Here is a 23718-nt window from a genome sequence, read left to right as displayed (position 1 = left end):
GTGCCGGATTCGGGGTCCCAGTCACGGGGGGACGTCCTCTGGGTCTTTGTCCACCCCGGCACAGGCCAGGCTTGGTGGATGCAGAGTGTGCAGAGTTCGCGGTTCCGGGGTGAAAAAGTGACATATAGTGAGTGGTGAGATAAACGGTACACTATATACATAACATACGCAAGTGACATAAAATAAAAAAAGTATTTTAAATTGTTGTTCTGTCTCTTGGCTTTTCACATGTGATATAAGACCCATTAATGAATCAATTTACGGTCAAGAAAACTGTGTGGACATATGATAGATGTCAACGTTTCAACCCTGGAAACAACTCAGAATGGTGTGCGTCAGAGCGGGTCTTCCTCAGGACTATGGAAGGGGGTGTGGACAGCCTATGAAATTAATTATAGAGACATTGGTCAGGTGTGTTCTAACAAATATGAATTGTAGTAATGTAATAGCCATAGTAAAGCTTACCACGCAGGCAGAAACTCCAGTTAATGAAATCTTCAAGCAAGAGAGACAATTCTTTAGTCAACGTGTAACATCCTCATTAGAAAAGAAAAAGAAAAAATTACTCAAGTAAAGCTTCTGGTCTGCACCCTTACCGGAAAGGATACAATAATGGACTCCACTGTGTGTTCAAATGGTGGGGTTCCGTTAAAGGGCAACAGTCAGGAGATTTCTAAAGATATAGGGAAGGCGCATTAGTCTCCCATGTAGGAATGTTTGGAAAATAAACTTGTGTAAAATTAGGTTGAAAAGAAACATACCTCTCTAATTGGAAATGATCGATTGCTCTGAAGATCTCCACCAGCTGGTTGGAGTCTAAAAATAAATAAATGAGGCCTGTATTGGTGGCATGCGGATTAAAAAGGAATCAATCCTACAAATATGGTCAAGGAATTGAGGCGTACTTTAAGCTTGTGCACACTTGACCTCCACCAGCCGGTTGGAGTCTCATGTGTCGAGCCTTCACTTGATATTCAAAAAGTATTTGTATTACTGTGGGAATAAGGAAGTTCTTTTAGAATGCCAGGGAAATGTGAATGCGTAACTCAGTACGAGTGTATTAATCATCTAAGCTCTCACCTTCACGATAGCAGCGCACATCAGTCTGCCTACTTCTACTACTAGGAATCACCTTAAAATCAGGAATGCCCAGAACTAAATAAAACTAGATTTCCACAGATGTGGGGTCTGCTTAAGGTAAGTTTGAAAATGGGAAATCAAATCAACGCAGAAAGCGCTGTTACCGTAGCATTTTCACTGGAATTCTAGGACTGTAGCGGATCGTGTTGAGGATAATGGGCCAACAACGAGAAGAGCACAGGAAGACTGCCCGGAGAGCAGAGAAGGGAACCTGGAGACCAGGAGACAACAGCTTGTCTGGAAGGAAGCCGGACGAAGGACGACCGACGCAGGAGAGACGGAGCTCAGACCCTGAAGCTGTCAGGGAAGGACCCGGAAGAAGAATACTGAGACCGAGGCTAGAACGCAAAGTGTCTTTCTTTCGGGATCAGTAGGCTTTTGAACTTGCTTGCTAGCACCCGAGCATGCGTGTGTAGTGGGAACCGCGATGTTTGAAGTCCGCTGATCGCACTCATCCAGCAAGCGTGACACTGCTCACCAACTGAGGATCGACCACAAGTGCTGGCATGCACAATTACTCATGAGTGTCAACTCCAGGCTGTGACCTTCACGTCAGGATCATCTTATTGGTTTTGGGGGGCCCTGGGCCAGACATATTTTGGGGGCCCTTGTTCGGAACAGATTTACATTTATGACCAATTTCAGGTCTTTCATGCTCTCTTTGGGCAGGTCACTGATAGTGCACAGGCAAATTGGTCCAAATTCTAAATGTGTTTACATCTAATATTCAAGGATAGTAATGTGAGTTTTGAATACTGTAACACAGCAGCAACTCACTAATAATACTGCAAATATTCTCTGTAAACCTCTTTCATTTCTCCTAAAACACAACCTTTCTCTACAAAATATCTGTAATAAACTCCCATACATCACCCACATTGAAAATAAATTAAAGGAAAACGGTATTTAAAACAATTTGTTGAATTATTATTCCATATATTGTATTATATTGTATTTAGTTCTTATATAGCGCAAACTGCCACCCTACAGGTATCCTGGCGATTAGACTTAGGTATGACCAACATATGAGCAGACTAGAGTAACAATGTGAAAAACTAAGGTTCAGTCCTTAGGAAACAGCCAGGTTTTCAGACTCTTTCTGAACTCATTCAGAGAGTTGGCTTGTCTGATGCTCTGGGGCAACTTGTTCCATAAATGTGCAGCAGCCACACTAAAGGCTCTACCCCCCATCCTAGAGCGCTTGAAGCTGGTAGTTGTCATCAGATTTGCACTGGAGGAGTGAAGCGGCCTCTTGGAATTGTACCAGGTGAACTTCTCCTGCAGTGGGACTGGGCCCAGATCGTGTGCTGCTCTGTATACAATACAAAGCGATTTAAAGCAAACCCTTTCCTTAATAGGCAACCAGTGGAGATCTCTCAAGGCCAGAGCTGTAGAAGACATACGTTGCCTATTTAGCACCAGCTTTGCTGCCATGGACTGGGCTCTCTGCAATCTCTGAAGAATGTATTGTGGAGCTCCCAAATACAAGGAATTGCAGTAATCCAGTCTACTCAGCACAGTGTTCCTTACAACAAGGCAACGCGAATTCTTTGGGAGTAACGGGAGAATCTGCCGCAGCATGCGCATCAAAGAGAAGCACACGCCAGTGGTTTTGTTGGCCTGTGACTCCAGCTGGAGATTGTTGTCTATCAAGACCCCCAAATTGCGTACCGAGTTTACTGGAGCCAGGGTTTCCTCCTCTGGAGTTAGCTTAAATTCCAGGGGTAGGTGCCGGGGCATTCTAGCAGCAGAGCAGTATAGCACCTCTGTTTCCCCCCATTAAATTGTAATTAATTTTTCTTGAGTGATCCAGCAGTCTGACGCATGCACTCCTGGAACGTATCCATGGATACCGCTTGTTTCCCTTCCAGGGAGAACACCAATTGAGTGTCGTCAGTGTAGTTGACCAAGTCAATTCCGAAAGATTTAATAATGGGGAACAGTGGCCGTAAGTAGATATTAAAAAGAATAGGGGTGATCGCAGAACCTTGTGGTACCCCGTGGTGTACTGGAGACTTGCTGGAGGTGAACGGTGTCATGGTCACCACCTGTTGTCTTCCTGATAGATAGGACTGTAACCATTGTAAAGCCCGTCCTTTCACCCCTATCTTCTCCAGTCTTCCCACCAGTACTGTATGGCTCACCGTATCGAATGTGGCCGACATATCTAATAGCACTAGGACGGTATCATTCCCGTTGTCGGCTCGCATTCGTAAGTTGTCCATTACGTTTGCCAGAGCAGTCTGGGTGCCATGACCTGGGCGAAACCCAAATGTCATTAGAGCAAGACTCCCTGCAGAACAAAGCTGGCTCTATCAGGGGGGGGCCTGAAATTCTGGAGCCCTGGGCCAGCGCCCACTTTGCCTATGATTTAAAAGGTCTCTGCCTCCCATCCCTGGCAGCAGAGCTGCATCGCTGCCTGAATTGGAACGCATTGAGTCCAGCAGGCTTATTTGGTTAGCCCACAGCAAACACAAGGAGATGATGGATGGAGTGCTGAAACTTTTCAAACACTCACCCCCAGTCACAGATCTGGGTTGAATCCATCATCATTCTTTAGCTCACTTTGCCACCCCAGTTCAGACACAGCCATATGCAAATCAGTCTTGACCCTGTGCCTCATGGGAACAGTCCAGCTCGAACTGCCAAGCCATGTCTTCGGTTTCGGGCTAACTGCCCTCATCAGCCTGGCTAGCTTGAATCCAGTGGCAAAGTGAGCACTGAAACGGAGTGCTGAAACTTTTCAAACACTCACACCCAGTCACAGATCTGGGTTGAATCCATCATTATTCTTTAGCTCACTTTGCCACCCTAGTTCAGACACAGCCATATGCAAAGCATTCCTTTTTTTTTTTTTTTTTTTTTGAAAAACCTTTATTGACATTTCAACCAATAACAAGTATGGGCCTACAACCCCCGGGGCCGGCCGCTAAGCAGTCAGAGTAACAAAAATCAATATTTATCACAGGCAGCACCTCGGGGAGCAGAATCTCCATGCTGGTATACTCTCGGCCACTAAACAGCCCAAGTAGGAGACCATGATACAAAAGGTTTTCATTTTATAATAAGGGAGAATGGAAGGATCAGGTGCCAAACAGTTTCCCGGCAGCAAGAAATGGCAGGCAGAATAATAAACGTCCACAATAAACAGCAATTTATCTAGTCAATGGCGCTGAAACAAGAAGTTCAGGATGTGGAGGAATATCACGGCCATTTACATCTGCAGTCCCCTGCCCTAAAACCCAGAAAACACCACGGAAATTGTGGCACACATGAAAACGCAGCGATTAACGACGAAGGAGTTTTACCATGCTGATCCCAGAAAAGAAAGACAAAGAAGAATAAGAGAAGAAAAAGGAGGCCATGGAAAAAAGGAGGTTAAAGACTAAAAGATCCCCTCCCCCAACCCCCCACCCTGCACCTCTGCAGATGAGTACGCCCCCCCCCCCCCAGCAGCGTGCCTGTCGCCCCGGAACCAGACCCGAAATATAGAAGAAACAGAGAAAGAGGAGTAGGAAAAGAAACCCCACCAGACGGGGGGGTAGAGAGAATATTAATAAACTGGAGGAGGGCCTTCAAAACATGCCCCCGGCTTCTCCCTCCCGCACAATTTGTTTTCCCCTAAAGCGAACATTAAGCAACACAGAATCGACCAAGTCAAAGAAGAATGGGGAGCATTATGCGTCTAATACACTAACAGTTATGCCGTGAGAGCACGCAACCCCTGAGCCCGCCCGCCTATTAGATGACTACCTCTGAAGGATCAGCCTTATCCTTGGCCACTCTTTGCGAATCTACCCATGCATACCCATCGACCCAGTGCCATGTCCAATGCTACAAAGAAGAGGAGCGTCCAAAGGAGAACAGGAAGCGACACACACAGGTAGGGTGGAAGTCTCTGATAGCGACACAGTCAGCAGTATGGAGAGTCATCTTTCCCAGTGCTGCCCCAGGATCTGCACCGCACACAAGGTCCAAGAAAGCGAAATCAGCCAGAGCAGGCGACCGTTGCTTGAATGTTGCCTGGGTTGCCGGAGGCCGCGCACGGGACAAGGCCACCACCCCCCACTCATGTCCAATACCTCCGGAACAGACCAGACCCACAGCCAGCCGATCACACGTTAAGATACTGTCCGGAGTTTCCAGCTGGTCACTATCCACAGGGGCGGCCACGACACTGTCCTCTTGTGTGCGGTGTAGGAATTCCCCGTGTACCTGGGGACAGGCAGGCAGCAACTGTTCCAACGCTTATGTCACCCCATCAAGCTTACTCCCCAATACCCAGGCGCCGTGAACCAAGGTGGAATGGAGGGCACCGAGAGCCTCGAGAAGATCACCATACCCCAGCACAGCTCTCGGCGCTCGCACCGCGACGCTCCTCATAGTCGCACACTTCCAATCGTGCTGCGACCCAGTGTACAGGATAGTAGACTTCGTCCTGTCAAGATGGCCGCCGGGTAGGGCCAACCCAGATTGGGACCAGGACTCAGGGACAAGCGCCTCAGGTTCCATGTCACTGGAATCAGGGTTTCGGGGGCAGGCAAAAAATATATCCGGCGTGTGGTCACGGGCAACAGTCATCCCCTCCACGGACCTGCGCCCGCGAAAATCCGGGAGCAGTCCGCAAAAATCCGGGCGAGTTACGGGCGGCGGCCGGGCGGCTCACCGGCGAAGGCTGAGACAATCACCGGGGAATCTTGGATTAGTCACCTCGGGCATGCACTCGTTCCGCTACGCTTAGTGGTAGGAACGACCACGGCGAAACGTAGGCCGATATTCGCACCGCTCCGGCTAGGCCGACTCCACCCAGTCATCAAAGGCCGCTGTTGTTGAACTGCCGCCCGGCCATGTTGTCCACTCGAGGTCCCGGTTCCAGGGTTGCACAGGCCGCAAACTTCAACTGGACATTTCTCCGGCGATACCGCCGCCAGAAACTTCAGAGTCACACGATCGGTTGCCGCTATCATTCACCAACACGGGCATATAGTGCAGGCTAAGGATCTCATGCAGGATATCTGTGCGGGACGCGGAGGTTCACAGAGCCGGGAGCCTACGCTGCCGTCCCGGTCGCCATCTTGGCTCCTCCTGCAAATCATTCTTGACCCTGTGCCTCATGGGAACAGTCCAGCTCGAACTGCCAAGCCATGTCTTCCCTGGACCGGAAACAAGCATCCTGGAACCGGTTTCAGGCTATCAGCCCTCATCAGCTCAGACTAGCTTGAATCCAGTGGCAAAGTGAGCAAGGGACCCATGTCTGGGCATCCCCTGCCAACTTAAGGCGAACAAAGCAAACACAAGGAGATGATGGACGGAGTGCTGAAACTTTTCAAACACTCACCCCCAGTCACAGATCTGGGTTGAATCCATCATCATTCTTTAGCCCACTTTTCCACCCCAGTTCAGACACAGCCATATGCAAATCAGTCTTGACCCTGTGCCTCATGGGAACAGTCCAGCCAGAACTACCAAGCCATGTCTTCCCTGGACCGGAAACAGGCATCCTGGAACCTGCCCACCAATTCACTGCTGCACTGCGGTACTGAGGTGCAAGGGTGTGTACATGACTGCAAGGCAATCTAAGGTACAACAACACTAGAGGAGAGACCAACAGCGCCATATCTTTGTTGACATGGTGCTGTTTTGTCTCTCCTTCTCAGGCAATGCAGCACAGCAACTTTGGTCTCTGTGCTACATGAAAACTTGGTAAATCTGCCCATTTGTTTCTCCAGACCAAGCCCTCTTAAAATATAATTCCAACCAGTGTGATTGACAAGTGACTTCCATGCTGTCTTAAGTAACATTTTCTAACCATCGCGTTGCAAACTTGTATGACTCATTGTCTCTGTATGATATGCTTGTGATGTACAGCTCTTCGACATTCTCGATTCGGATGAGTAGAACTGTAAAATAAGTAAATGTGAAAAAGGGCTAAGGCGAGGTGAATGACACCATTGAAGGGTGGTAGTGAGAGAATCTGTGAAAAAGAGGCACTGGGGGTTGGTCACCAAGGAACATTTTAGCACCAGGCGCCCCAACGCTAAAGCCGGCCCTGCAACGTCACTCAATTCATTAAAATAATTTAATGTACTAAATTGAAAACACCATTGCCAGGACTAACGTTTTGACTAGGTTAAATAAGAACTTTATTATAAAGAGGCTTGGCTCGTGATCTAGCTCTTAAAGCCAACCCCACAGCTCCCTCAGCTTCTCTAACACTTTCAGGTGCTGGTTACTCTGGTAGACAGGGTGCCGTTATCTACCACTCAGCGGGTAAACTTGTCCAAGGTAGACAATGATCGTGGCTGCGGGAAGGGCGTGGCATTCTAAAAAGCACCGCCTCTTGTTTTCTACTCTGTTCAAAATAACAGAGGGTGTGACTGAAAAAGCTGTCAGTGTATCAACCTATCAGAATCTGCATTTTGTTTATCCACGCCTTCTAAAAGGCGTTTTTTTTTTGTAAGGTGTAGGCTTATGTATGACGCTCCAATTCAACTCCTCCTCTGCACATTCGGATTGGCTGTCGGCATTTTAAGCCCCTCCTCTGGCGTGTGGGTTGCCTCTGATCGCTGGTAAGGAGGAGGTGGTTACCATGACGATGACGTCATGCCGGGTGAAATGCGCAGGCGTAGTGAGCGCTCTGAAGATGGCGGCGGGTCCGCAGACAGAGGGGAGAGGGAGGTGAGGGAGGGAAAACAAGGAGAGGAGTTGGGGAGTGGAGAGAGGAGGAAAGAGGGTGGAGAGGGAGGGTAAAGGAAAGGAGGGTTACAGTGAAAGGGATCAGGAGAGAAGGGCAAAGGAATCGTGAAAGGGACACACGGGAGGGAGCGGGTCCCAGGTCCGTGTAACCCTCTATGACCCGCTGAACGCAGCGGTTCCGGACGCAGCATGAAGTTCGCGGAGCATCTTTCGGCCCACATCACCCCCGAGTGGAGAAAACAATACATCCAATATGAGGTGAGACATGTCTATATCACCCCCTGTAGAGCACACTTATTATGTTTCGCACCACCCCTCTTACATTTCTCAACTGCGCCTCTTATTTAGAGTGGTACTTACCCATGCCATCACAGCACCCTAAATCCATCATTCTTAGGACAACCCATCCACCTCTTCCCTCCGCCGCACAATTCATCCATTCTTCAGTAGTCCATCATTCCTCAGCATTACCCGTCCACCCTTTCACAGCACCAATCATCCATTCTTTAACAGCCCAGTCCATCCTTCCGCAGTCCCGCTCCCCCATCCTTCCACAGTCCCGCTCCCCCATCCTTCCACAGTCCCACTCCCCCATCCTTCCGCAGTCCCACTCCCCCATCCTTCCGCAGTCCCACTCCCCCATCCTTCCGCAGTCCCACTCCCCCATCCTTCCGCACCACCACTCCCCCATCCTTCAGCAGGACCACCACTCCCCCATCCTTCCGCACCACCACTCCCCCATCCTTCCGCACCACCACTCCCCCATCCTTCCACAGGACCACCACTCCCCCATCCTTCCACAGGACCACCACTCCCCCACGCTTCCACAGGACCACCACTCCCCCATCCTTCCACAGGACCACCTTCCACAGCACCACCACTCCCCCATCCTTCCACAGCACCACCACTCCCCCATCCTTCCACAGCACCACCACTCCCCCATCCTCCAACAGCACCACCACTCCCCCATCCTTCCACAGCACCACCACTCCCCCATCCTTCCACAGCACCACCACTCCCCCATCCTTCCACAGCACCACCACTCCCCCATCAGCACCACCACTCCCCCATCAGCACCACCACTCCCCCATCAGCACCACCACTCCCCCATCAGCACCACCACTCCCCCATCAGCACCACCACTCCCCCATCAGCACCACCGCTCCCCCATCAGCACCACCGCTCCCCCATCCTCCAACAGCACCACCACCCCCCCGTGCTCTTCCACAGCAGCACCACCACCCCCGTGCTCTTCCACAGCAGCACCACCACCCCCGTGCTCTTCCACAGCAGCACCACCACCCCCGTGCTCTTCCACAGCAGCACCACCACCCCCGTGCTCTTCCACAGCAGCACCACCACCCCCGTGCTCTTCCACAGCAGCACCACCACCCCCGTGCTCTTCCACAGCACCACCACCCCCGTGCTCTTCCACAGCAGCACCACCACCCCCGTGCTCTTCCACAGCAGCACCACCACCCCCGTGCTCTTCCACAGCAGCACCACCACCCCCGTGCTTCCACAGCAGCACCACCGCCACCCCCGTGCATCCACAGCACCACCGCCACCCCCGTGCTTCCACAGCACCACCGCCACCCCCGATCCTTCCACAGCACCACCGCCACCCCGATCCTTCCACAGCACCACCGCCACCCCCGATCCTTCCACAGCACCACCGCCACCCCCGATCCTTCCACAGCACCACCGCCACCCCCGATCCTTCCACAGCACCACCGCCACCCCCGATGCTTCCACAGCACCACCGCCACCCCCGATGCTTCCACAGCACCACCGCCACCCCCGATGCTTCCACAGCACCACCGCCACCCCCGATGCTTCCACAGCACCACCGCCACTCCCGATGCTTCCACAGCACCACCGCCACTCCCGATGCTTCCACAGCAGCACCGCAACTCCCGCTCCTTCCACAGCACCGCCACTCCATCCTACAGCAGAGTCCACCTTTTGTTCAATAGCACAATCCATCCTTCCGCAGCACCTTCCACAGTGCAACACACCCTTCGTCCGCGCTGAATCCTACACAGCCCACATTTCTATCTACAATATCCCTTTCATTCACACGACACCCCTCTTCCACCTGCCGTAACACTTTTATTTTTACAGTTTGTGACCTGCTTTACTCGTAACACTCATAACCCTTCGCCCTGCAGCACCACTCAACCACACCTCACTCTTACCTGCAGCACCTTCATCACCTCTCTAATCACCATTCAGTAGCCTTTTGCAGCACTGTCCCTTATTGCTCTAAAACATTACTTGCCCATTCCTTTTCAGCAACCTTAATCTATCCTTATTCCTCCAAAGCACTAGTATTCTCGCACCCATAGCGCTAGTCAGTCATCATTCTGCCACACCTATCCTTCTGTAACACTTATCCCTTTACAGCACTTTTAATCCACTCCTAAATATCACTAGTATTCTGTCTCTCCAACGCACCAGTATTCTATACGCCTCAGCACCCCTATTCCAACCATCCGAAGCGCACTTATTCTATCCTACTAGAACATGCTTGTTCAAAATCTCCTTAACAGGCTTATTCAGTCCATCCAGAACAAATGCGTTCATCCGTAGCACCACTATTTTATTTCTCTTGAGCACTTTCATTCTTTTTATCCATGACACCTGTTTAATTCTTCCGTAGCATCCATTATGTAGCACTCCTCACCCACGTTTCTACTGCATCCCTGGCCTCCCTTGCACTCCCCATCCACTCCTTTGCCTCAATCCAGACCTAACAACCATGTCATCTCTTCATCCACAGCACCCCTTCATCCAACACATCAGACCTCCAATTTGCGTATATTTCTATGGCACCCATTACTCTACATCATTCCTTCTTCTGCCTTTACAGCACTGACAGTTGAATGCTACTATTGCTAATCTTTCCCTCCACTGTCCATAGCGATACTTCACAGCACCCACCTCCACGCCACGCTTCCCATGCAATTCGCTTACATTTATCACCTGGCTCTTGTAAGCTTTTGTGAGTCGCCGTAGAAGTCCGGGGAGAAAAAATAACCACCTTACTGTTCGCTGTGACTTTGCAGAACGCTTTGTTTTGGCATTTCTGCATGCTTACAGTATCTCAGAGTGCTCTGAAGTGACATGTAGTACCTATATAAACCAACTACTCAAACAAACCCCTGATCTACACCACGTCAAACCTCATAAACCATTTCGCTGCCCTCCTCCATTCACCTGCAGCTCCTTCATCCATTCACCCTCTGTCTCCATCAGTCTTCTTCCATCCTACTGGTGCATCCACGTCTACACCCAAAGCCCCCATCAACCCATCTGCAACACCTCGTATCCTTGCCCTCAGCGCTCCTCACCCGCGTCTCCATTGCACCCTTTTAGAGGCACCCCTCATATCTCCTTTCCTAGAATCCCATAACGTTCCTGCCTTGGCATCCCCACCTTTCCCTCCCTGAATTCCAATGTGGAACCTAACCAATACCTCCCTTTGTTTGTCCCTGTTCCTATCCCCTGTAATGCACTCACCCACCCCAACCTCTGCCATCCCATCCGCTGTGGCTCCCTCACTCGTTTTTCTCAGCATGACCCTGGTCTTTCCTCTGTGCTTCCTATCCACCCCCCTCCTTTTGTGGCACCCTCATCCATATCTCCCACACTATCCTCATCTATGTCCACCTTCACCCCTTTCATGTAGACTTAAAAATCCCTCTCTCTCCTGGTCCTCACGCATTCCTCTACGATGCCCCCATTCTTCCCTCCTCTACTATGCTCTCACCATTTCCCTCATAATCTTTCCCTTCGTTGCTCCCTCACACTTACTTCTGTGGCATCCTCACACTTTCCTTGGCTATAGCCTTTATCTAGCCCTGCCCCAAGAAACCTCATGTCTATGCCACATTCTGAAGGTGCCTCAGCACTCATCCATCCACAGTACCACTCATGGGGTCTCTCCCGCCACATCACCCCTCAAACAGCTGTCCACACCATTGTTAACCCGTCTTCCAACAACACACCTTACACCTGTAGTACTCCTGCTCGTTAGAGGTGGGTGAAGAATCAAATTAAGAGGAAAAACTGAGCCAGTGCTTTGGCTTCTCTATAGGTACCCACGTTTGAGCCGAACCATGGACATTTTTAGCATGTAAATCGGTCAACCAACATTGTATAAAATATGATACTCATCTGTATTATGTAAAAAAAAAAAAATAACATGCAGAACCGTTTCACGTTATAACAGATTATGACTGCATTTATTAAGTAATAGTTTTTTAATAACTTAGAATCATTCATGCCTCCCGCTGCTATGTCGACAATACCATAGTAAAGTAAGTGGCAAGTCAATTGTTATGTGCAGTGAACAAAGATGCAAGTCTGTTGTTATGTGGATCCTATATGTGCCTAGATTATTATTACACATTGTGCAACAGTATAGTTTATTATAGTCAAGGACACTGGAATTATGCAGCAATGTGGGGATAAATTATGCAATGGTGTTGATTTAATTATATGGTAGGAAAGGGCAAATGATGCAGGTTAATGCAACACATTTTGTGATAGTTTTACTTCAGTGTTATGTCATTTTAGACTTGTTAGCATGGTGTGGGCATAGGTTGCACCTCGTTAATACCAGCCTAACACCCAAATATTGAAATAAGCAATAGAAAGGTAACATGCCAACCTTTGCAAAGAGCCTTTCCCTAAGCAGCAACACGTATTGCTGCGTTTATAGTAACTTTTGAACTGCTTGAGCTTGAAACATTCTTTTGTTAAAATCTGCACATTATGCAGCTGATGAAAATTGTGGTAAATGCGGCAAATACATAATTATGCGGGGGGGGGGGGGGAATGCCACAATCTTATAATCCACGTGGCTCTGATTATAGGGTAGCTGGAACAATTTTCAGTGTGGAGGTGCTGTCATCGGTGTTATAATTAAAGTAATAAGGATTGTGAAAAACCCAAGCGTTCCAAAAAGAAAGAGTGTAGCCAATGAGCCATTCCTATTCAGCAGGAGAATGGCAAGGGTGTAGTATGTAGCTGGTGAAACGTTTTGGAGCACACTATCTCAAATATACTACTAAAGTATGGTGTGGTAGCACACTGCCATTTACAGAAAACTCATTTTTCAATGAAATGGGTGCTACGTTTGCACATACAGTTTTACTAATAAAACTATACGGAGTACAAATAAAAGTGTGCGGAAATTGGGTTTTAGCGAATATCTTTTACACATTTCCCGAGTTAAAGTGCCTTCAATTGGTTTGGTCCTATTAAAATCTTTGTTTCCATCACATTTCGGAATTACAAAAAAATACTGTGCTTCATTCCTAATTGCATATATATTTTGAAATATTTGTGCAGCTCATTTAGATGTATTTCCATGTTATTGTTTTTTAGAAAAAACGTACATCCTACAGCCCTTTCTTTCACACACTGTGTACCAAAGCAAATCTGTATTAGTTTACTTTACACAATCCTCTCACCATGTAGTCCGAGAAAGGAAAGTACACACCAATTTCCATTTTAAAAGAATGAGTTAGAGGCATTGCCTGACATTTGACCTTTGTCTTTGAACACAGGATAAAAGCAAAAATTACAGCCATATTTATTGCTAATTAACCATCTGAACTGCGGCGCAGTTATTTTGGGGGTTCTGCAGCACCTTTACTTCCAGTGACAAGTAGAATTTGTACAGCCCACACCCTGAAGTGTCAAATTTCAGGGTTCTCCCGTGTTGCCATAGCAAGCGTTACCACAGCCTCGCTCAGAAAATCTGACCCCGAAAGCAGGAAGATTCTAGTTTGAGATGGGAAAAATCTCTCCTGTATCGACGACTTTCACTTCGCCCCACAATTTCCCTATTGTTAATTCCTTATGAGCCACCCCCCTCTTGCGGCATTTAGAATGGGTAATCTGACCTGTCCCCGGGCAACATATCAACTGCCTTCGCCGAGTGTCACCCTTCCCCATCCGAAAGGTGTGCGAGTGGGGGGAGGGCAGTGCGAGACAAAGAGGGTCGTAATCAGTAACCAATGTCGCCGAATTCATCATGCTGTGCCGTCCGCCCCCGCCCTGCACAGAGTGACAGAAAAGAGACCGTCAACACGAGGCAAGTCGGGGCACAGCATCGCGTTACCCGGGAAGGCCGTGCTGTTCTCTGCTCGCATTCCAGTTGTACCGGAAGATTAAAAGGGATAAGAAGGACGGACCATGCATGCCCCCCACCCCCCAACCCCTGCTTCGCTGAACCCACCGTCAAACCTGTGCGAGGACCCCTGTGTGAACCTTTCGAGCTCCCGCGGAACCCTCTCCTGTAAAACCTCCCCCGCACCGACTCCGTTTGAATCCCATTCCAGTGTCTCCCTGTGGGCCACCTGCATCGTCTAGCGTGGACCTGCCTGCACTGACCCCGTTTGAGCCCCTCCTACTCTCGTCGGGACCGTCTCGTGTGAGCCTGCCAGCTGGACTTTAAGTGGGCCGGGTCTCACCGGGTCTGAGCACCGGCAGTTTTTTTTAAGGGGGCCTCGAAACGGGTCTCTGTCAGGCTTTGTTTTGTGGTCCGTTATTTTTTTTCCGGACTGCAGTGACAGCAGGCACCTCGATGTGCGCGTGGTGAGCGTTGTAGGGGAAGGGAAAGCCTTTAAAGAGAGTCATTTTCTCTCCGGATTTCCCTTGTCTTTTTGAATCTCAGGAGCAGCAACATTGTCGTGGTGTCACCACCAGGGCTTTAAGTGGAAGTGTTTTCAATATTATATACAAGCCACAGTTGCTGCTTATTTATCTTATGCAACTAGCAACCATTGACAAAGCCTATAGTACTGACTTGTAGGTATGATGTGACTTGTTGTATCATATAGCTGGACGTAATGGTACAGGAGCAGCAAAACACAAGTCGGGCGGCACACTGTGCTAAACACGGATTTTTAGTTTACGTGTTTTTAAGCCACGCCCTTACTTACACTGACCACGCCCCTTTGAGAGACCCCCCAGTTTTTTCGTCCCACTTAAACCCCTGCCTGCACTATTTCCTTGTGTACCTCTCAGCACTGATCTTGTTAGAGCCCTCCATACTGTCTCCGGTGAACTTCCACGCACTGACCCCGTTTGAATTCCATGCCAGTGTCTCCCTGTGGGCCACCTGCATTATTTCCGTGTGAACCTCCCTGCACTGACCCCGTTTGAGCCCCCCCCCAGGACCGTCTCATGTGAGCCTGCCTGCTCTATTTCCGCGTGGACTTACTTCCCTGCACCGTCTCGTGGATACCCATCTGCACTGACCCCCCCACTACACTGCCCATGTGAAGCGTCCTGCTTTTCCTGCCTTTGAGCCCCCACTATGCCGTGATTTGTGAGCTCCCCTGCACTGACCCCCAATTATACTGACCCACGCGAAACCCACTGCTCCGTCTCCTTGTGGCTCTCCTGCACTGACCCCGTGTGACTCCCACTACACTGCCCCGCGTGAGCCCCTGCCATCGTTTCCGTCCCTGTGTCACCCTCAACGACTGAGGACCATCGTCTCATCTTGGTCCCAAGCTGCTGTTACTGCCTCAAAATAGTCAGTACAAAAGAACCTCACCCCACATAGCGTCCTTCGGGCCTGTCCCAAGGTACTCGCCGTGGCATGTAGGAAACAGATCGCATGGGGCTCACACTGGGAGCCTGAAACCTCAGTTCAGACCCCCAACTGGCACATCACCCTGCTACATCCGACCTCCATGGCTGGTCCTCATACTGAACAAAGCAGAAACCGACAACGGATGCACGAGTTTGTCCCCAATTTGCCATTTCTTGTCCCATCACGACTACTGACCTTTACTCCCATCTCGAGGGAGAAAACACCGTGCCGTTGCACCCCAGCACACATCCTGCCTTTGCTCCCAGCACCTACCATGCTACTCACATAGTCCAGTCAGCCACTCGACCCAGGGTTGGATTGGGGTTAAAAATCGGCCCAGGCACGCAAAAAAATAAGGCCCACATTTGCATATTGCCTTTTTGCAATACACTGCTTCGGCGAAATTTTATTGAAAAAAGGGCGAGGGTGTTAAAAAATGAACGGATTAGTTTACACTGGTGAAACGCACCTGAAAACAAATGAGGGCACTATTGCTCAGGTCCCCTACCCCCGCTTTAAATGTATGTGTGTGTGTATATGTATATATATATATATATATATATATATATATATATATATTATTTTTTTTCGTCAATCGGCGCCAAAGTTATTCCAAATAGAATGTCGCGGATTTCCTATGGAAAATAGGTCCTAACTATATCTACCTACAGGTGACCGCCAGTAGGTAAAATATATATATATATATATATATATATATATATTCTCCAAACCACAACGACAATGCAGCGCACTGTGGTCACCTTGACCCCTGCCTCTTACAATGGCGGTCCGCGGCGAGGGGGCGAGCCTCTAAACACTGACATATGCTGTCACCTCGTGAAAACAGCAGCCGCGGACAACACAGGCTTTCAAAGCAGTGATTTATTCAGCCAAAATGGAACAACTCAGTTGTTCCATTTTGGCTGAATAAATCACTGCTTTGAAAGCCTGTGTTGTCCGCGGCTGCTGTTTTCACGAGGTGACAGCATATGTCGAGATATATAATGGCCCAGCGAGAGAAAGGGAGTGACACCTCTGCCCGTTGGCAAAAGGGAGGTAATGGACGCCTCCAGAAAGGCCACTCGGGCACCCACTGGGCTGCTGGGGGCATCCAACAATGCAGAAACCGCCCAAATCGGCCCCCTAGATGCTCAAAAAAGCAGCCCACAGCTGGAATTTGGATACCGGCCCCTCGGGCATTGCCCGAGTGCCCGCGTTACCAATCTCACCCTGACTCGACCCACCCCTCTCGGGACATTACACTTTTCCCATCTCCCTCAGAACCCTCCCACTCATTCCAATCGCGCGGTGACACTTCTCATATATTTATTATAGCACTCCACCCTGCCTACTACTTAGGGCTTTAAGTGGGATAAAAAAACTGGGGGGTGTGGCCGAATAATTAAGGGATTGGCTTAAAAACACATAAGCAAAAAATCTGTGCTTAGCATAGTCTGCCACCCGACTTGTATTTTGCTGTTTCTGTCATTGCATCCAGGTATATGATACAAGTAACATCATACCTACAACAAATCAGGACTATTGGCTTTGTCAATGGTTGTTCGTTGCATACGATAAATAAGAAGCAACTATGGCCTGTATATAATATTGAAAAAGCTTCCACTTAAAGCCCTGGTGACGCCACGATAAAGTTGCTGCTCCTGAATTTCAAAAAGAGAATAGAAATCCAGAGAGAGAATGGCTTTATAAAGGATTTCCCTTCCCCTACAACGCTCACTCGGCCTGACGGCATGCGTAACTTCTCCACTAGTGAGAAGTGAGCAGTGTGAGCACGTGCACACTAGTGAGGTGTGAGCACCCGCACACTAGTGAGAAGGGAGCAGTGTGAGCAGCGCACATCGATGTGCCTGCTGTCACTGCAGTCTGGAAAAAAACGGACCACCTGTGCCAGGGCACAACACAGAGCCCGATAGAGACCCGTTTCGAGACCCCCTTAAAAAAACTGCCGGTGCTCAGCACCGGTGAGATCCGACCCACTTAAAGCCTTGCTACTACTTTCAGAACTTCGAACCGTGCCCTTTGGATTCAGGGCACACCGCACTGCTGCCGCAAACTACCTGGCCCTCACTATTTGTCTACCTTCGAGCACACCAAGCAGCATCTGTTCTCTCACGCAGACCCCCTGACTAGTTTCAGAACTCCCCACCCTGCTAATGACTCTCTGCGTCCACCCACCATGCCCTCGCACTTCAACTACTCATGGCCCTGCTTTATTTCCTGTACGCGCCAGTGCTCCCTTCAACTACTCATGGTCCTGCTTCATTTCATGTGGTCGCCAGTGCTCCCTTCCACTACTCATGGTCCTGCTTCATTTCATGTGGTCGCCAGTGCTCCCTTCCACTACTCATGGTCCTGCTTCATTTCCTGTACGCGCCAGTGCTCCCTTCAACTACTCATGGTCCTGCTTCATTTCATGTGCGCGCCAGTGCTCCCTTCCACTACTCATGGTCCTGCTTCATTTCATGTGGTCGCCAGTGCTCCCTTCCACTACTCATGGTCCTGCTTCATTTCATGTGGTCGCCAGTGCTCCCTTCCACTACTCATGGTCCTGCTTCATTTCATGTGGTCGCCAGTGCTCCCTTCCACTACTCATGGTCCTGCTTCATTTCATGTGCGCGCCAGTGCTCCCTTCCACTACTCATGGTCCTGCTTCATTTCATGTGGTCGCCAGTGCTCCCTTCCACTACTCATGGTCCTGCTTCATTTCATGTGCGCGCCAGTGCTCCCTTCCACTACTCATGGTCCTGCTTCATTTCATGTGCGCGCCAGTGCTCCCTTCCACTACTCATGGTCCTGCTTCATTTCATGTGCGCACCAGTGCTCCCTTCCACTACTCACGGCCCTGCTTCATTTCATGTGCGCGCCAGTGCTCCCTTCCACTACTCATGGCCCTGCTTCATTTCATGCGCGCTCCAGTGCTCCCTTTCCCTAGTTATTGTCTGCCTGTCTGTCCTGATTTGTGAATGTAACATAACAACATGTAGTTTTAAAGCACGCTTTTGTCGCCACGGGCATTTTAGCACGGAATAGCATTTATTTATTGTTACCCAACTCTGTGGTACATTCTTTTGACTTCTGAAGGATGAAAGGCTGAGTGGCCCTGTGACTATGATGTCCAACAGATCCTGGCAGTTTAGTACACTGGTCCTCTAAGAGACAAAGCTGAGCACAGTTGCCCTGTATTACATTTTGTCATAGACGTTTATATAGCGCACGTCCTGTAGCCACGACGCACTGTACTCACGGTTCTGTGATTACCATCTCAGGCAGGAGTCTGGTTGAACCTGTGACGCTGTGCTGCAGGTATTTACAACCTCCAGTGTGTTGCAATATCAGTAAGGTCAGTTAAACGTACAGCAGCGTGCGCACCTCTATGGTGTTCATGTAGTGTGAGCTGGGTGCTTCTGGGGGTCCACCTATAGGAGTACCAGAAGCACAGAAACTGGTATTAATTTGCTGTGTAGAGGGGCTTCAGCAGTGATACTACGACTGGTGTCACTAGCTGGACCATTTGTGCTGACGAGGCTATAATGTACTCAGAGAGGGTGGTAGGCAATATGTGCAGTGTTAGAGCTCTCTGCCTGTCTGCGGTACCCTACTACCAGCGTTCCTCTCTGTTTTCCTTCTGTCTGTGTCCCTCCGCTCAGACTCTTTAGTAGAAGAAGTCTGTGTTTCCGAGCCTCTTAACCCGACTCTCGCCCTCCTGTGGCCACATTCTGTGTCTTGGGAGGGGGGGCTGGGTGCTGGGGGGAGAAATGGGTTGAGGAAGTTGAGTCTCCGCCATAGACTCCTCTGCTGTTCCTTGGGTTCCTGCGCTTACGGTTTCCGGGCCTTGTGCTTTTTCCAGGCCCTTCCCACTCACCATCGGAGGTAGCCAGCATTCTATGAATGCGCACCTTTTCCCTCTTCTATCCCTCCACTATCTCTCTGAATCCTAATAACTAACATATCCACCACTCAAATTACTTTCATATTTCACTATACTAATTCACCACTAATCCTTTATGGGTTCCGTGCTACCCGCCAAAAAAGCGCTTTGACGCCTCGTCAGGGGTAGTAAGCGCTACATAAATGCAATTACAATACAATACATTTTTCTTTGACCACTGTCTCCTGCAAGTTTGGTCCTCGTGCCCTTTCGTGTCGATTTCTGAGATGGGGTGGCACGTGAGCCAAGCGGCATAGGTCAGAGGTGAACCAGGTCTTATGTTAGCCAATGCCCGGGCAGACTCGGCGCGCGCAGAGAGGAGGCGCGCTGCACACATATACATGGGAGTATGAGCATTTGTATGTTTATGTTGTGGATCCCGGGAATGCCCCTGTGGTTGTGTGCACAGCAGCGGCTGGGAAGGATATCTCGCTCTTCTCGTGTTGTGGTTGTGCTTTACATAAACTAGCTAAAGAAAAAAAAATTATAAGTACAGTGCTTAACTTCAGCATGGCAGTCTGGGCCTGGTGTGCAGGGCATCTGGAGCACATGCTGCAGAGACGTTTAGGAGAGTTCTGCTGGGAGAACCCATTCAGGGCATTCCATATTTGGAACCTTGGGCGGTCTGTGTCACCAGCAGGCCCTCGCACTTCATTGGTTACTGTGAGGTTTGACTCTCAGCAGAGGTGCTCTCAGGACTGGGTAGTTGTACTTCTGACAGAGCCACAAACAGTAGTGATATTACTCGAGGTAAGCAGTAGTTAGTGACTGATATCCTTGCTGCCTATACTACCCTATTGTCCTCTCAGTAACCAGACACGCCAGTCACAATTATTAGTTAAATTATTGCTAGCGGTAAGCAGTATTACTGCCCTCTACTAGTCCTATGTCTACAACGGATTGCTGGACCTTGTACTCGTAGTACCAGTATTACTCGCAGTAAGCAGTACTGACAGAGAGTCTACCAGCAGGACCGTGTGGCCAATGCAAAGCTTTGACTGAAAGACCCACTATGTATGGTACCTTCAAAGCTCACCATAAGCAGTTCTCGCTAGAGCCATGAAGAGTAGTGCATTTATTGCTCGTGCTAAGCAGTATTGACTGATGGACCCACCACATATACTGCCTATTAGGTCTGGCGTTAGCCAATACATTTTGATTTTGCCAAAATCAGCTACATGATACACTTAGAGGGACTTTCAGCCATCCCTCTTCATCTATTGGTGTATTATTCACATATTTCCCCACACACTACAGCAAACAACTTGTGACAGTGAGTCAGCCGCTACATCCATTTGCTAACTTTGGTGTGAATAACGGCATTCTGCCTTTTTTTTTATAAACAACTTTTTATTAAATTTTTAGAAGGGTCGCACTTGGCGCAGTACACAGCTGTTTTGCCTACAACCATATAGGCCGGCAGCCATTAGACACGAACACCATAGGGCGAGGGCCCAGGAAATCAGAGGGGCATGCCATATCCCAAGTGTAGAGGTACATGCAATCTCAACCACGGACACTCTCCCAGGCAGCTCTATGTCTACCAATACCTTTACAGCAGAAGAACAAGCACTAGCACTTGCCGGAGCGTCAGGGAGCAGCAGCAGATGAAAAGGCCCCAGCCGCGCCCCAAGCAGGCCCCCTTTCTAGTACGATGCAGAGTTCTGGGAGGGTAGCGGGATGTCCCGACTGTGGTGGACTGCCACCATAACTACGCCTAGTGCCATGTCTTCCTAGTCCCAGCCGCGCACAACCGGGCCAGGCAGCACGCCCCCGCAGGTGACCCCCACCCCCCGAGGACCACCCCCGGGGAGACACCCCACCCCGCACTCCTGCCTCCCCAATCACCCAGCAAGAACATCCAAAGTAAAGACTAGCTCCATCCTCGCTAGACTGATCATGGCAAAGGAAGGACGCGCAGCAAGGCGCCCCAGACATACCTCTATATCGCCGCATGCGAACCCTTCAGAACAGTCCCTAAATAGGAGACCAACTGGAAGAATAATAACAATAATGATAAAAAAGGGAAATAAATAACGTAAAAGAGAAAAGGAAAAAAAAGGAGGAGGGGGGTGGGAAAGGGAACGGAGAGAGAGGGGCTGGGGTAGAGCGAGGGGGGTCGACGAGGGGGAAGGAATGTCATCAACACTATCCCCAGCCCATGGAGGCCGGGAGGGCCCAGTATTTCAAAGGCAGGGGTCTCCCCCCGCCCAGAGGGTGGCAGAGGCTAACCCAAATCACCTATCATTCAGCGACCCCCAGAAGCCCCCCGGATCCGCAGGACACAGCGCATCATCGAAGAGCCACAGGGCCCGAAGTCGTGGTGGTTGCAATCGAGCATGTTCAAAGCGCCCTAGATGGTCCACCAAAGGCTTCCAGAGTTTCTCGAAGTGAGTGTCGTGAAACTGAAGACGTGTCGTGAGCAGCTCCATCGCCACCACATGCCACAGGCGAGTGAACCATACGTTTATGGAGGGCGTCTCCGCCTTTTTCCAATAGAGTGCCACCGTCTGTTTGGCAGCACTTAGCATGTGGAGGCTCAGGTGCCGATCACGACCCGTCATGGCTCGCGTGTTCGCTGGTCTGAGGCCCAGTACCACCACCAACGGGTCCGCAGGCAGGGGGTATCCCAGAACCCGTTTGATATGGCTTAGGACTTCCTTCCAAAAGATAGCCAGGAGGGGGCATGTCCACCAAATATGGATATGCAGCGCCAACATAGGGGGGATGTCGTGGGGAACATTTTCTGAAGCCGGGCAGGGGTGTAATACCATTGAGTCATCACCTTGTAGGCCGACTCCTGCTGGGGGATGCTACGTAAGATTTTCGGAATATCCATCCAGAGCCTGGCCCACTGAGGGGGAGTAACACCTGAGCCGGGAACAGTCTGCCAACGCAGTTGGTAAGGGTGGGGGTCCGGACGCTGCGACCGCTATAACACCCCGTAGATGCGAGAAATCAGTCCCTTATACGCCCCAAACGTACGGGCCAGCTGTTCGAACGGGGTGAAGGGTCGCGTGGCTGCCCGAGTCAAGGAGAAGCCCTGAATCCAGTGCCGAAGCTGGATATACTGGAACTTGTCGCTGTCCTTCAGCCCGAATTCTAGCTGGCATTGGGCAAAGGATTTTAGACCACCGCCCGCGAAGAGATTCCCAATCGTTCGACATCCAGTTTCCGTCCAATTCGCAAAGTAGGGCAGACGACACGCCGGGGGGACGGGTGTGGGGGGACGGGAAGGTGGTAAGCCCCCGGCGAACCGACACCCTATCCCAGATCTCCAGGACCGTCTTGGTGGGTACGGCCATATAAGCGCTACGATGGCGCGCCTCCCGGGGTAGCCAGGCATGGTCCCACAATGGACGGCAAGTGACAGCCCGATCCATGTGGAACCACACCTTTTCGCTCTCCCATGCCCCCCATTCCAGGACATATCGGAGATGCGACGCCCAGTAATACTCGAGGAGGTTCGGGCAGGCAAGGCCACCCCTATCACGGGGAAGCATCAAGAGCTTATTAGAGAGGCGCGGCTTCTTTCCGCCCCAGATAAAGGCCACCAATTCGCGTTGCAGTCCCTGTATCTGATGTTCCGGAATCGGTGTCGGCAGCGTCTGGAAGAGGTAGAGGATCTTCGGCAAAATCGACATCTTTACCGTATTAAGTCGCCCGAGCCAGGAAAGCGGTAGGGCCTTCCACCCGCGCAGGTCCTGCTGGACCGAAAGCTTATACTCCTGCCAATTAGCCTGCGTCCAAGTGGCCAAATCTGGGGTCAAATTGAGGCCCAGATAGCGCACGGACTCAGTCGCCCATTGATACGGGGGCAGTCGCTTGGAGCGATCGAAGCTCCTCGGCCGGGATCGAGATATTGAGGGCCCAAGATTTCGTATGATTGATTTTAAGCCCGGAAGTGCGCTCAAAGTCTTGTAGTAGCCGATGTAATGCTGGTAAAGAGCGCGACGGGTCAGATAAAGTAAGGAGAAGGTCGTCTGCGAAGAGAGCGATCTTATGTTCCACCCCCCGAAGCGATATACCCCGGACGTCGGGAGACCGTCGTACCATGATTGCAAGAGGTTCTACTATCAGCGCGAACAGCAGGGGCGACAGGGGGCAGCCCTGCCGTGTGCCCCTGCAAATGGGGAAGGCCTGCGTGAGCTGGCCATTCACGCGCACTCGAGCCACCGGCGAAATATAGGGGGCCATGATGCGCGCCACCATCCTCGGGCCCAGGCCCACCTTCTGAAAGACCAGTCCACTCGGTCGAACGCTTTTTCGGCATCGAGCGAGAGTAAGCAGGCAGGTATTCCCCAATGTTTAGCTTTCC

The 23718-nt window shown here is 50.3% G+C and overlaps 1 protein-coding gene across 1 annotated transcript in view; it reads left to right on the top strand.

Moving 5' to 3' along the window:
- The first annotated feature begins 7759 nt into the window (after window positions 1-7759).
- XPR1 (xenotropic and polytropic retrovirus receptor 1) overlaps window positions 7760-23718 on the top strand; it is a 587601-nt gene continuing 571642 nt past the window's right edge. Inside the window, exon 1 of the mRNA XM_085601765.1 lies at window positions 7760-8094. Within this exon, the coding sequence (XP_085457891.1) occupies window positions 8026-8094 (69 nt within the window). The 5' untranslated portion in view covers window positions 7760-8025. The remainder of the gene's footprint in view (window positions 8095-23718) is intronic.

Source organism: Triturus cristatus, chromosome 4_2 (assembly GCF_964204655.1).
Source record: "Triturus cristatus chromosome 4_2, aTriCri1.1, whole genome shotgun sequence".
NCBI classification, from domain to species: domain Eukaryota; kingdom Metazoa; phylum Chordata; class Amphibia; order Caudata; family Salamandridae; genus Triturus; species Triturus cristatus.
The sequence above is the reverse complement of the archived record's forward strand: the minus strand, read 5'-3'. Positions and strand labels throughout refer to the sequence as shown.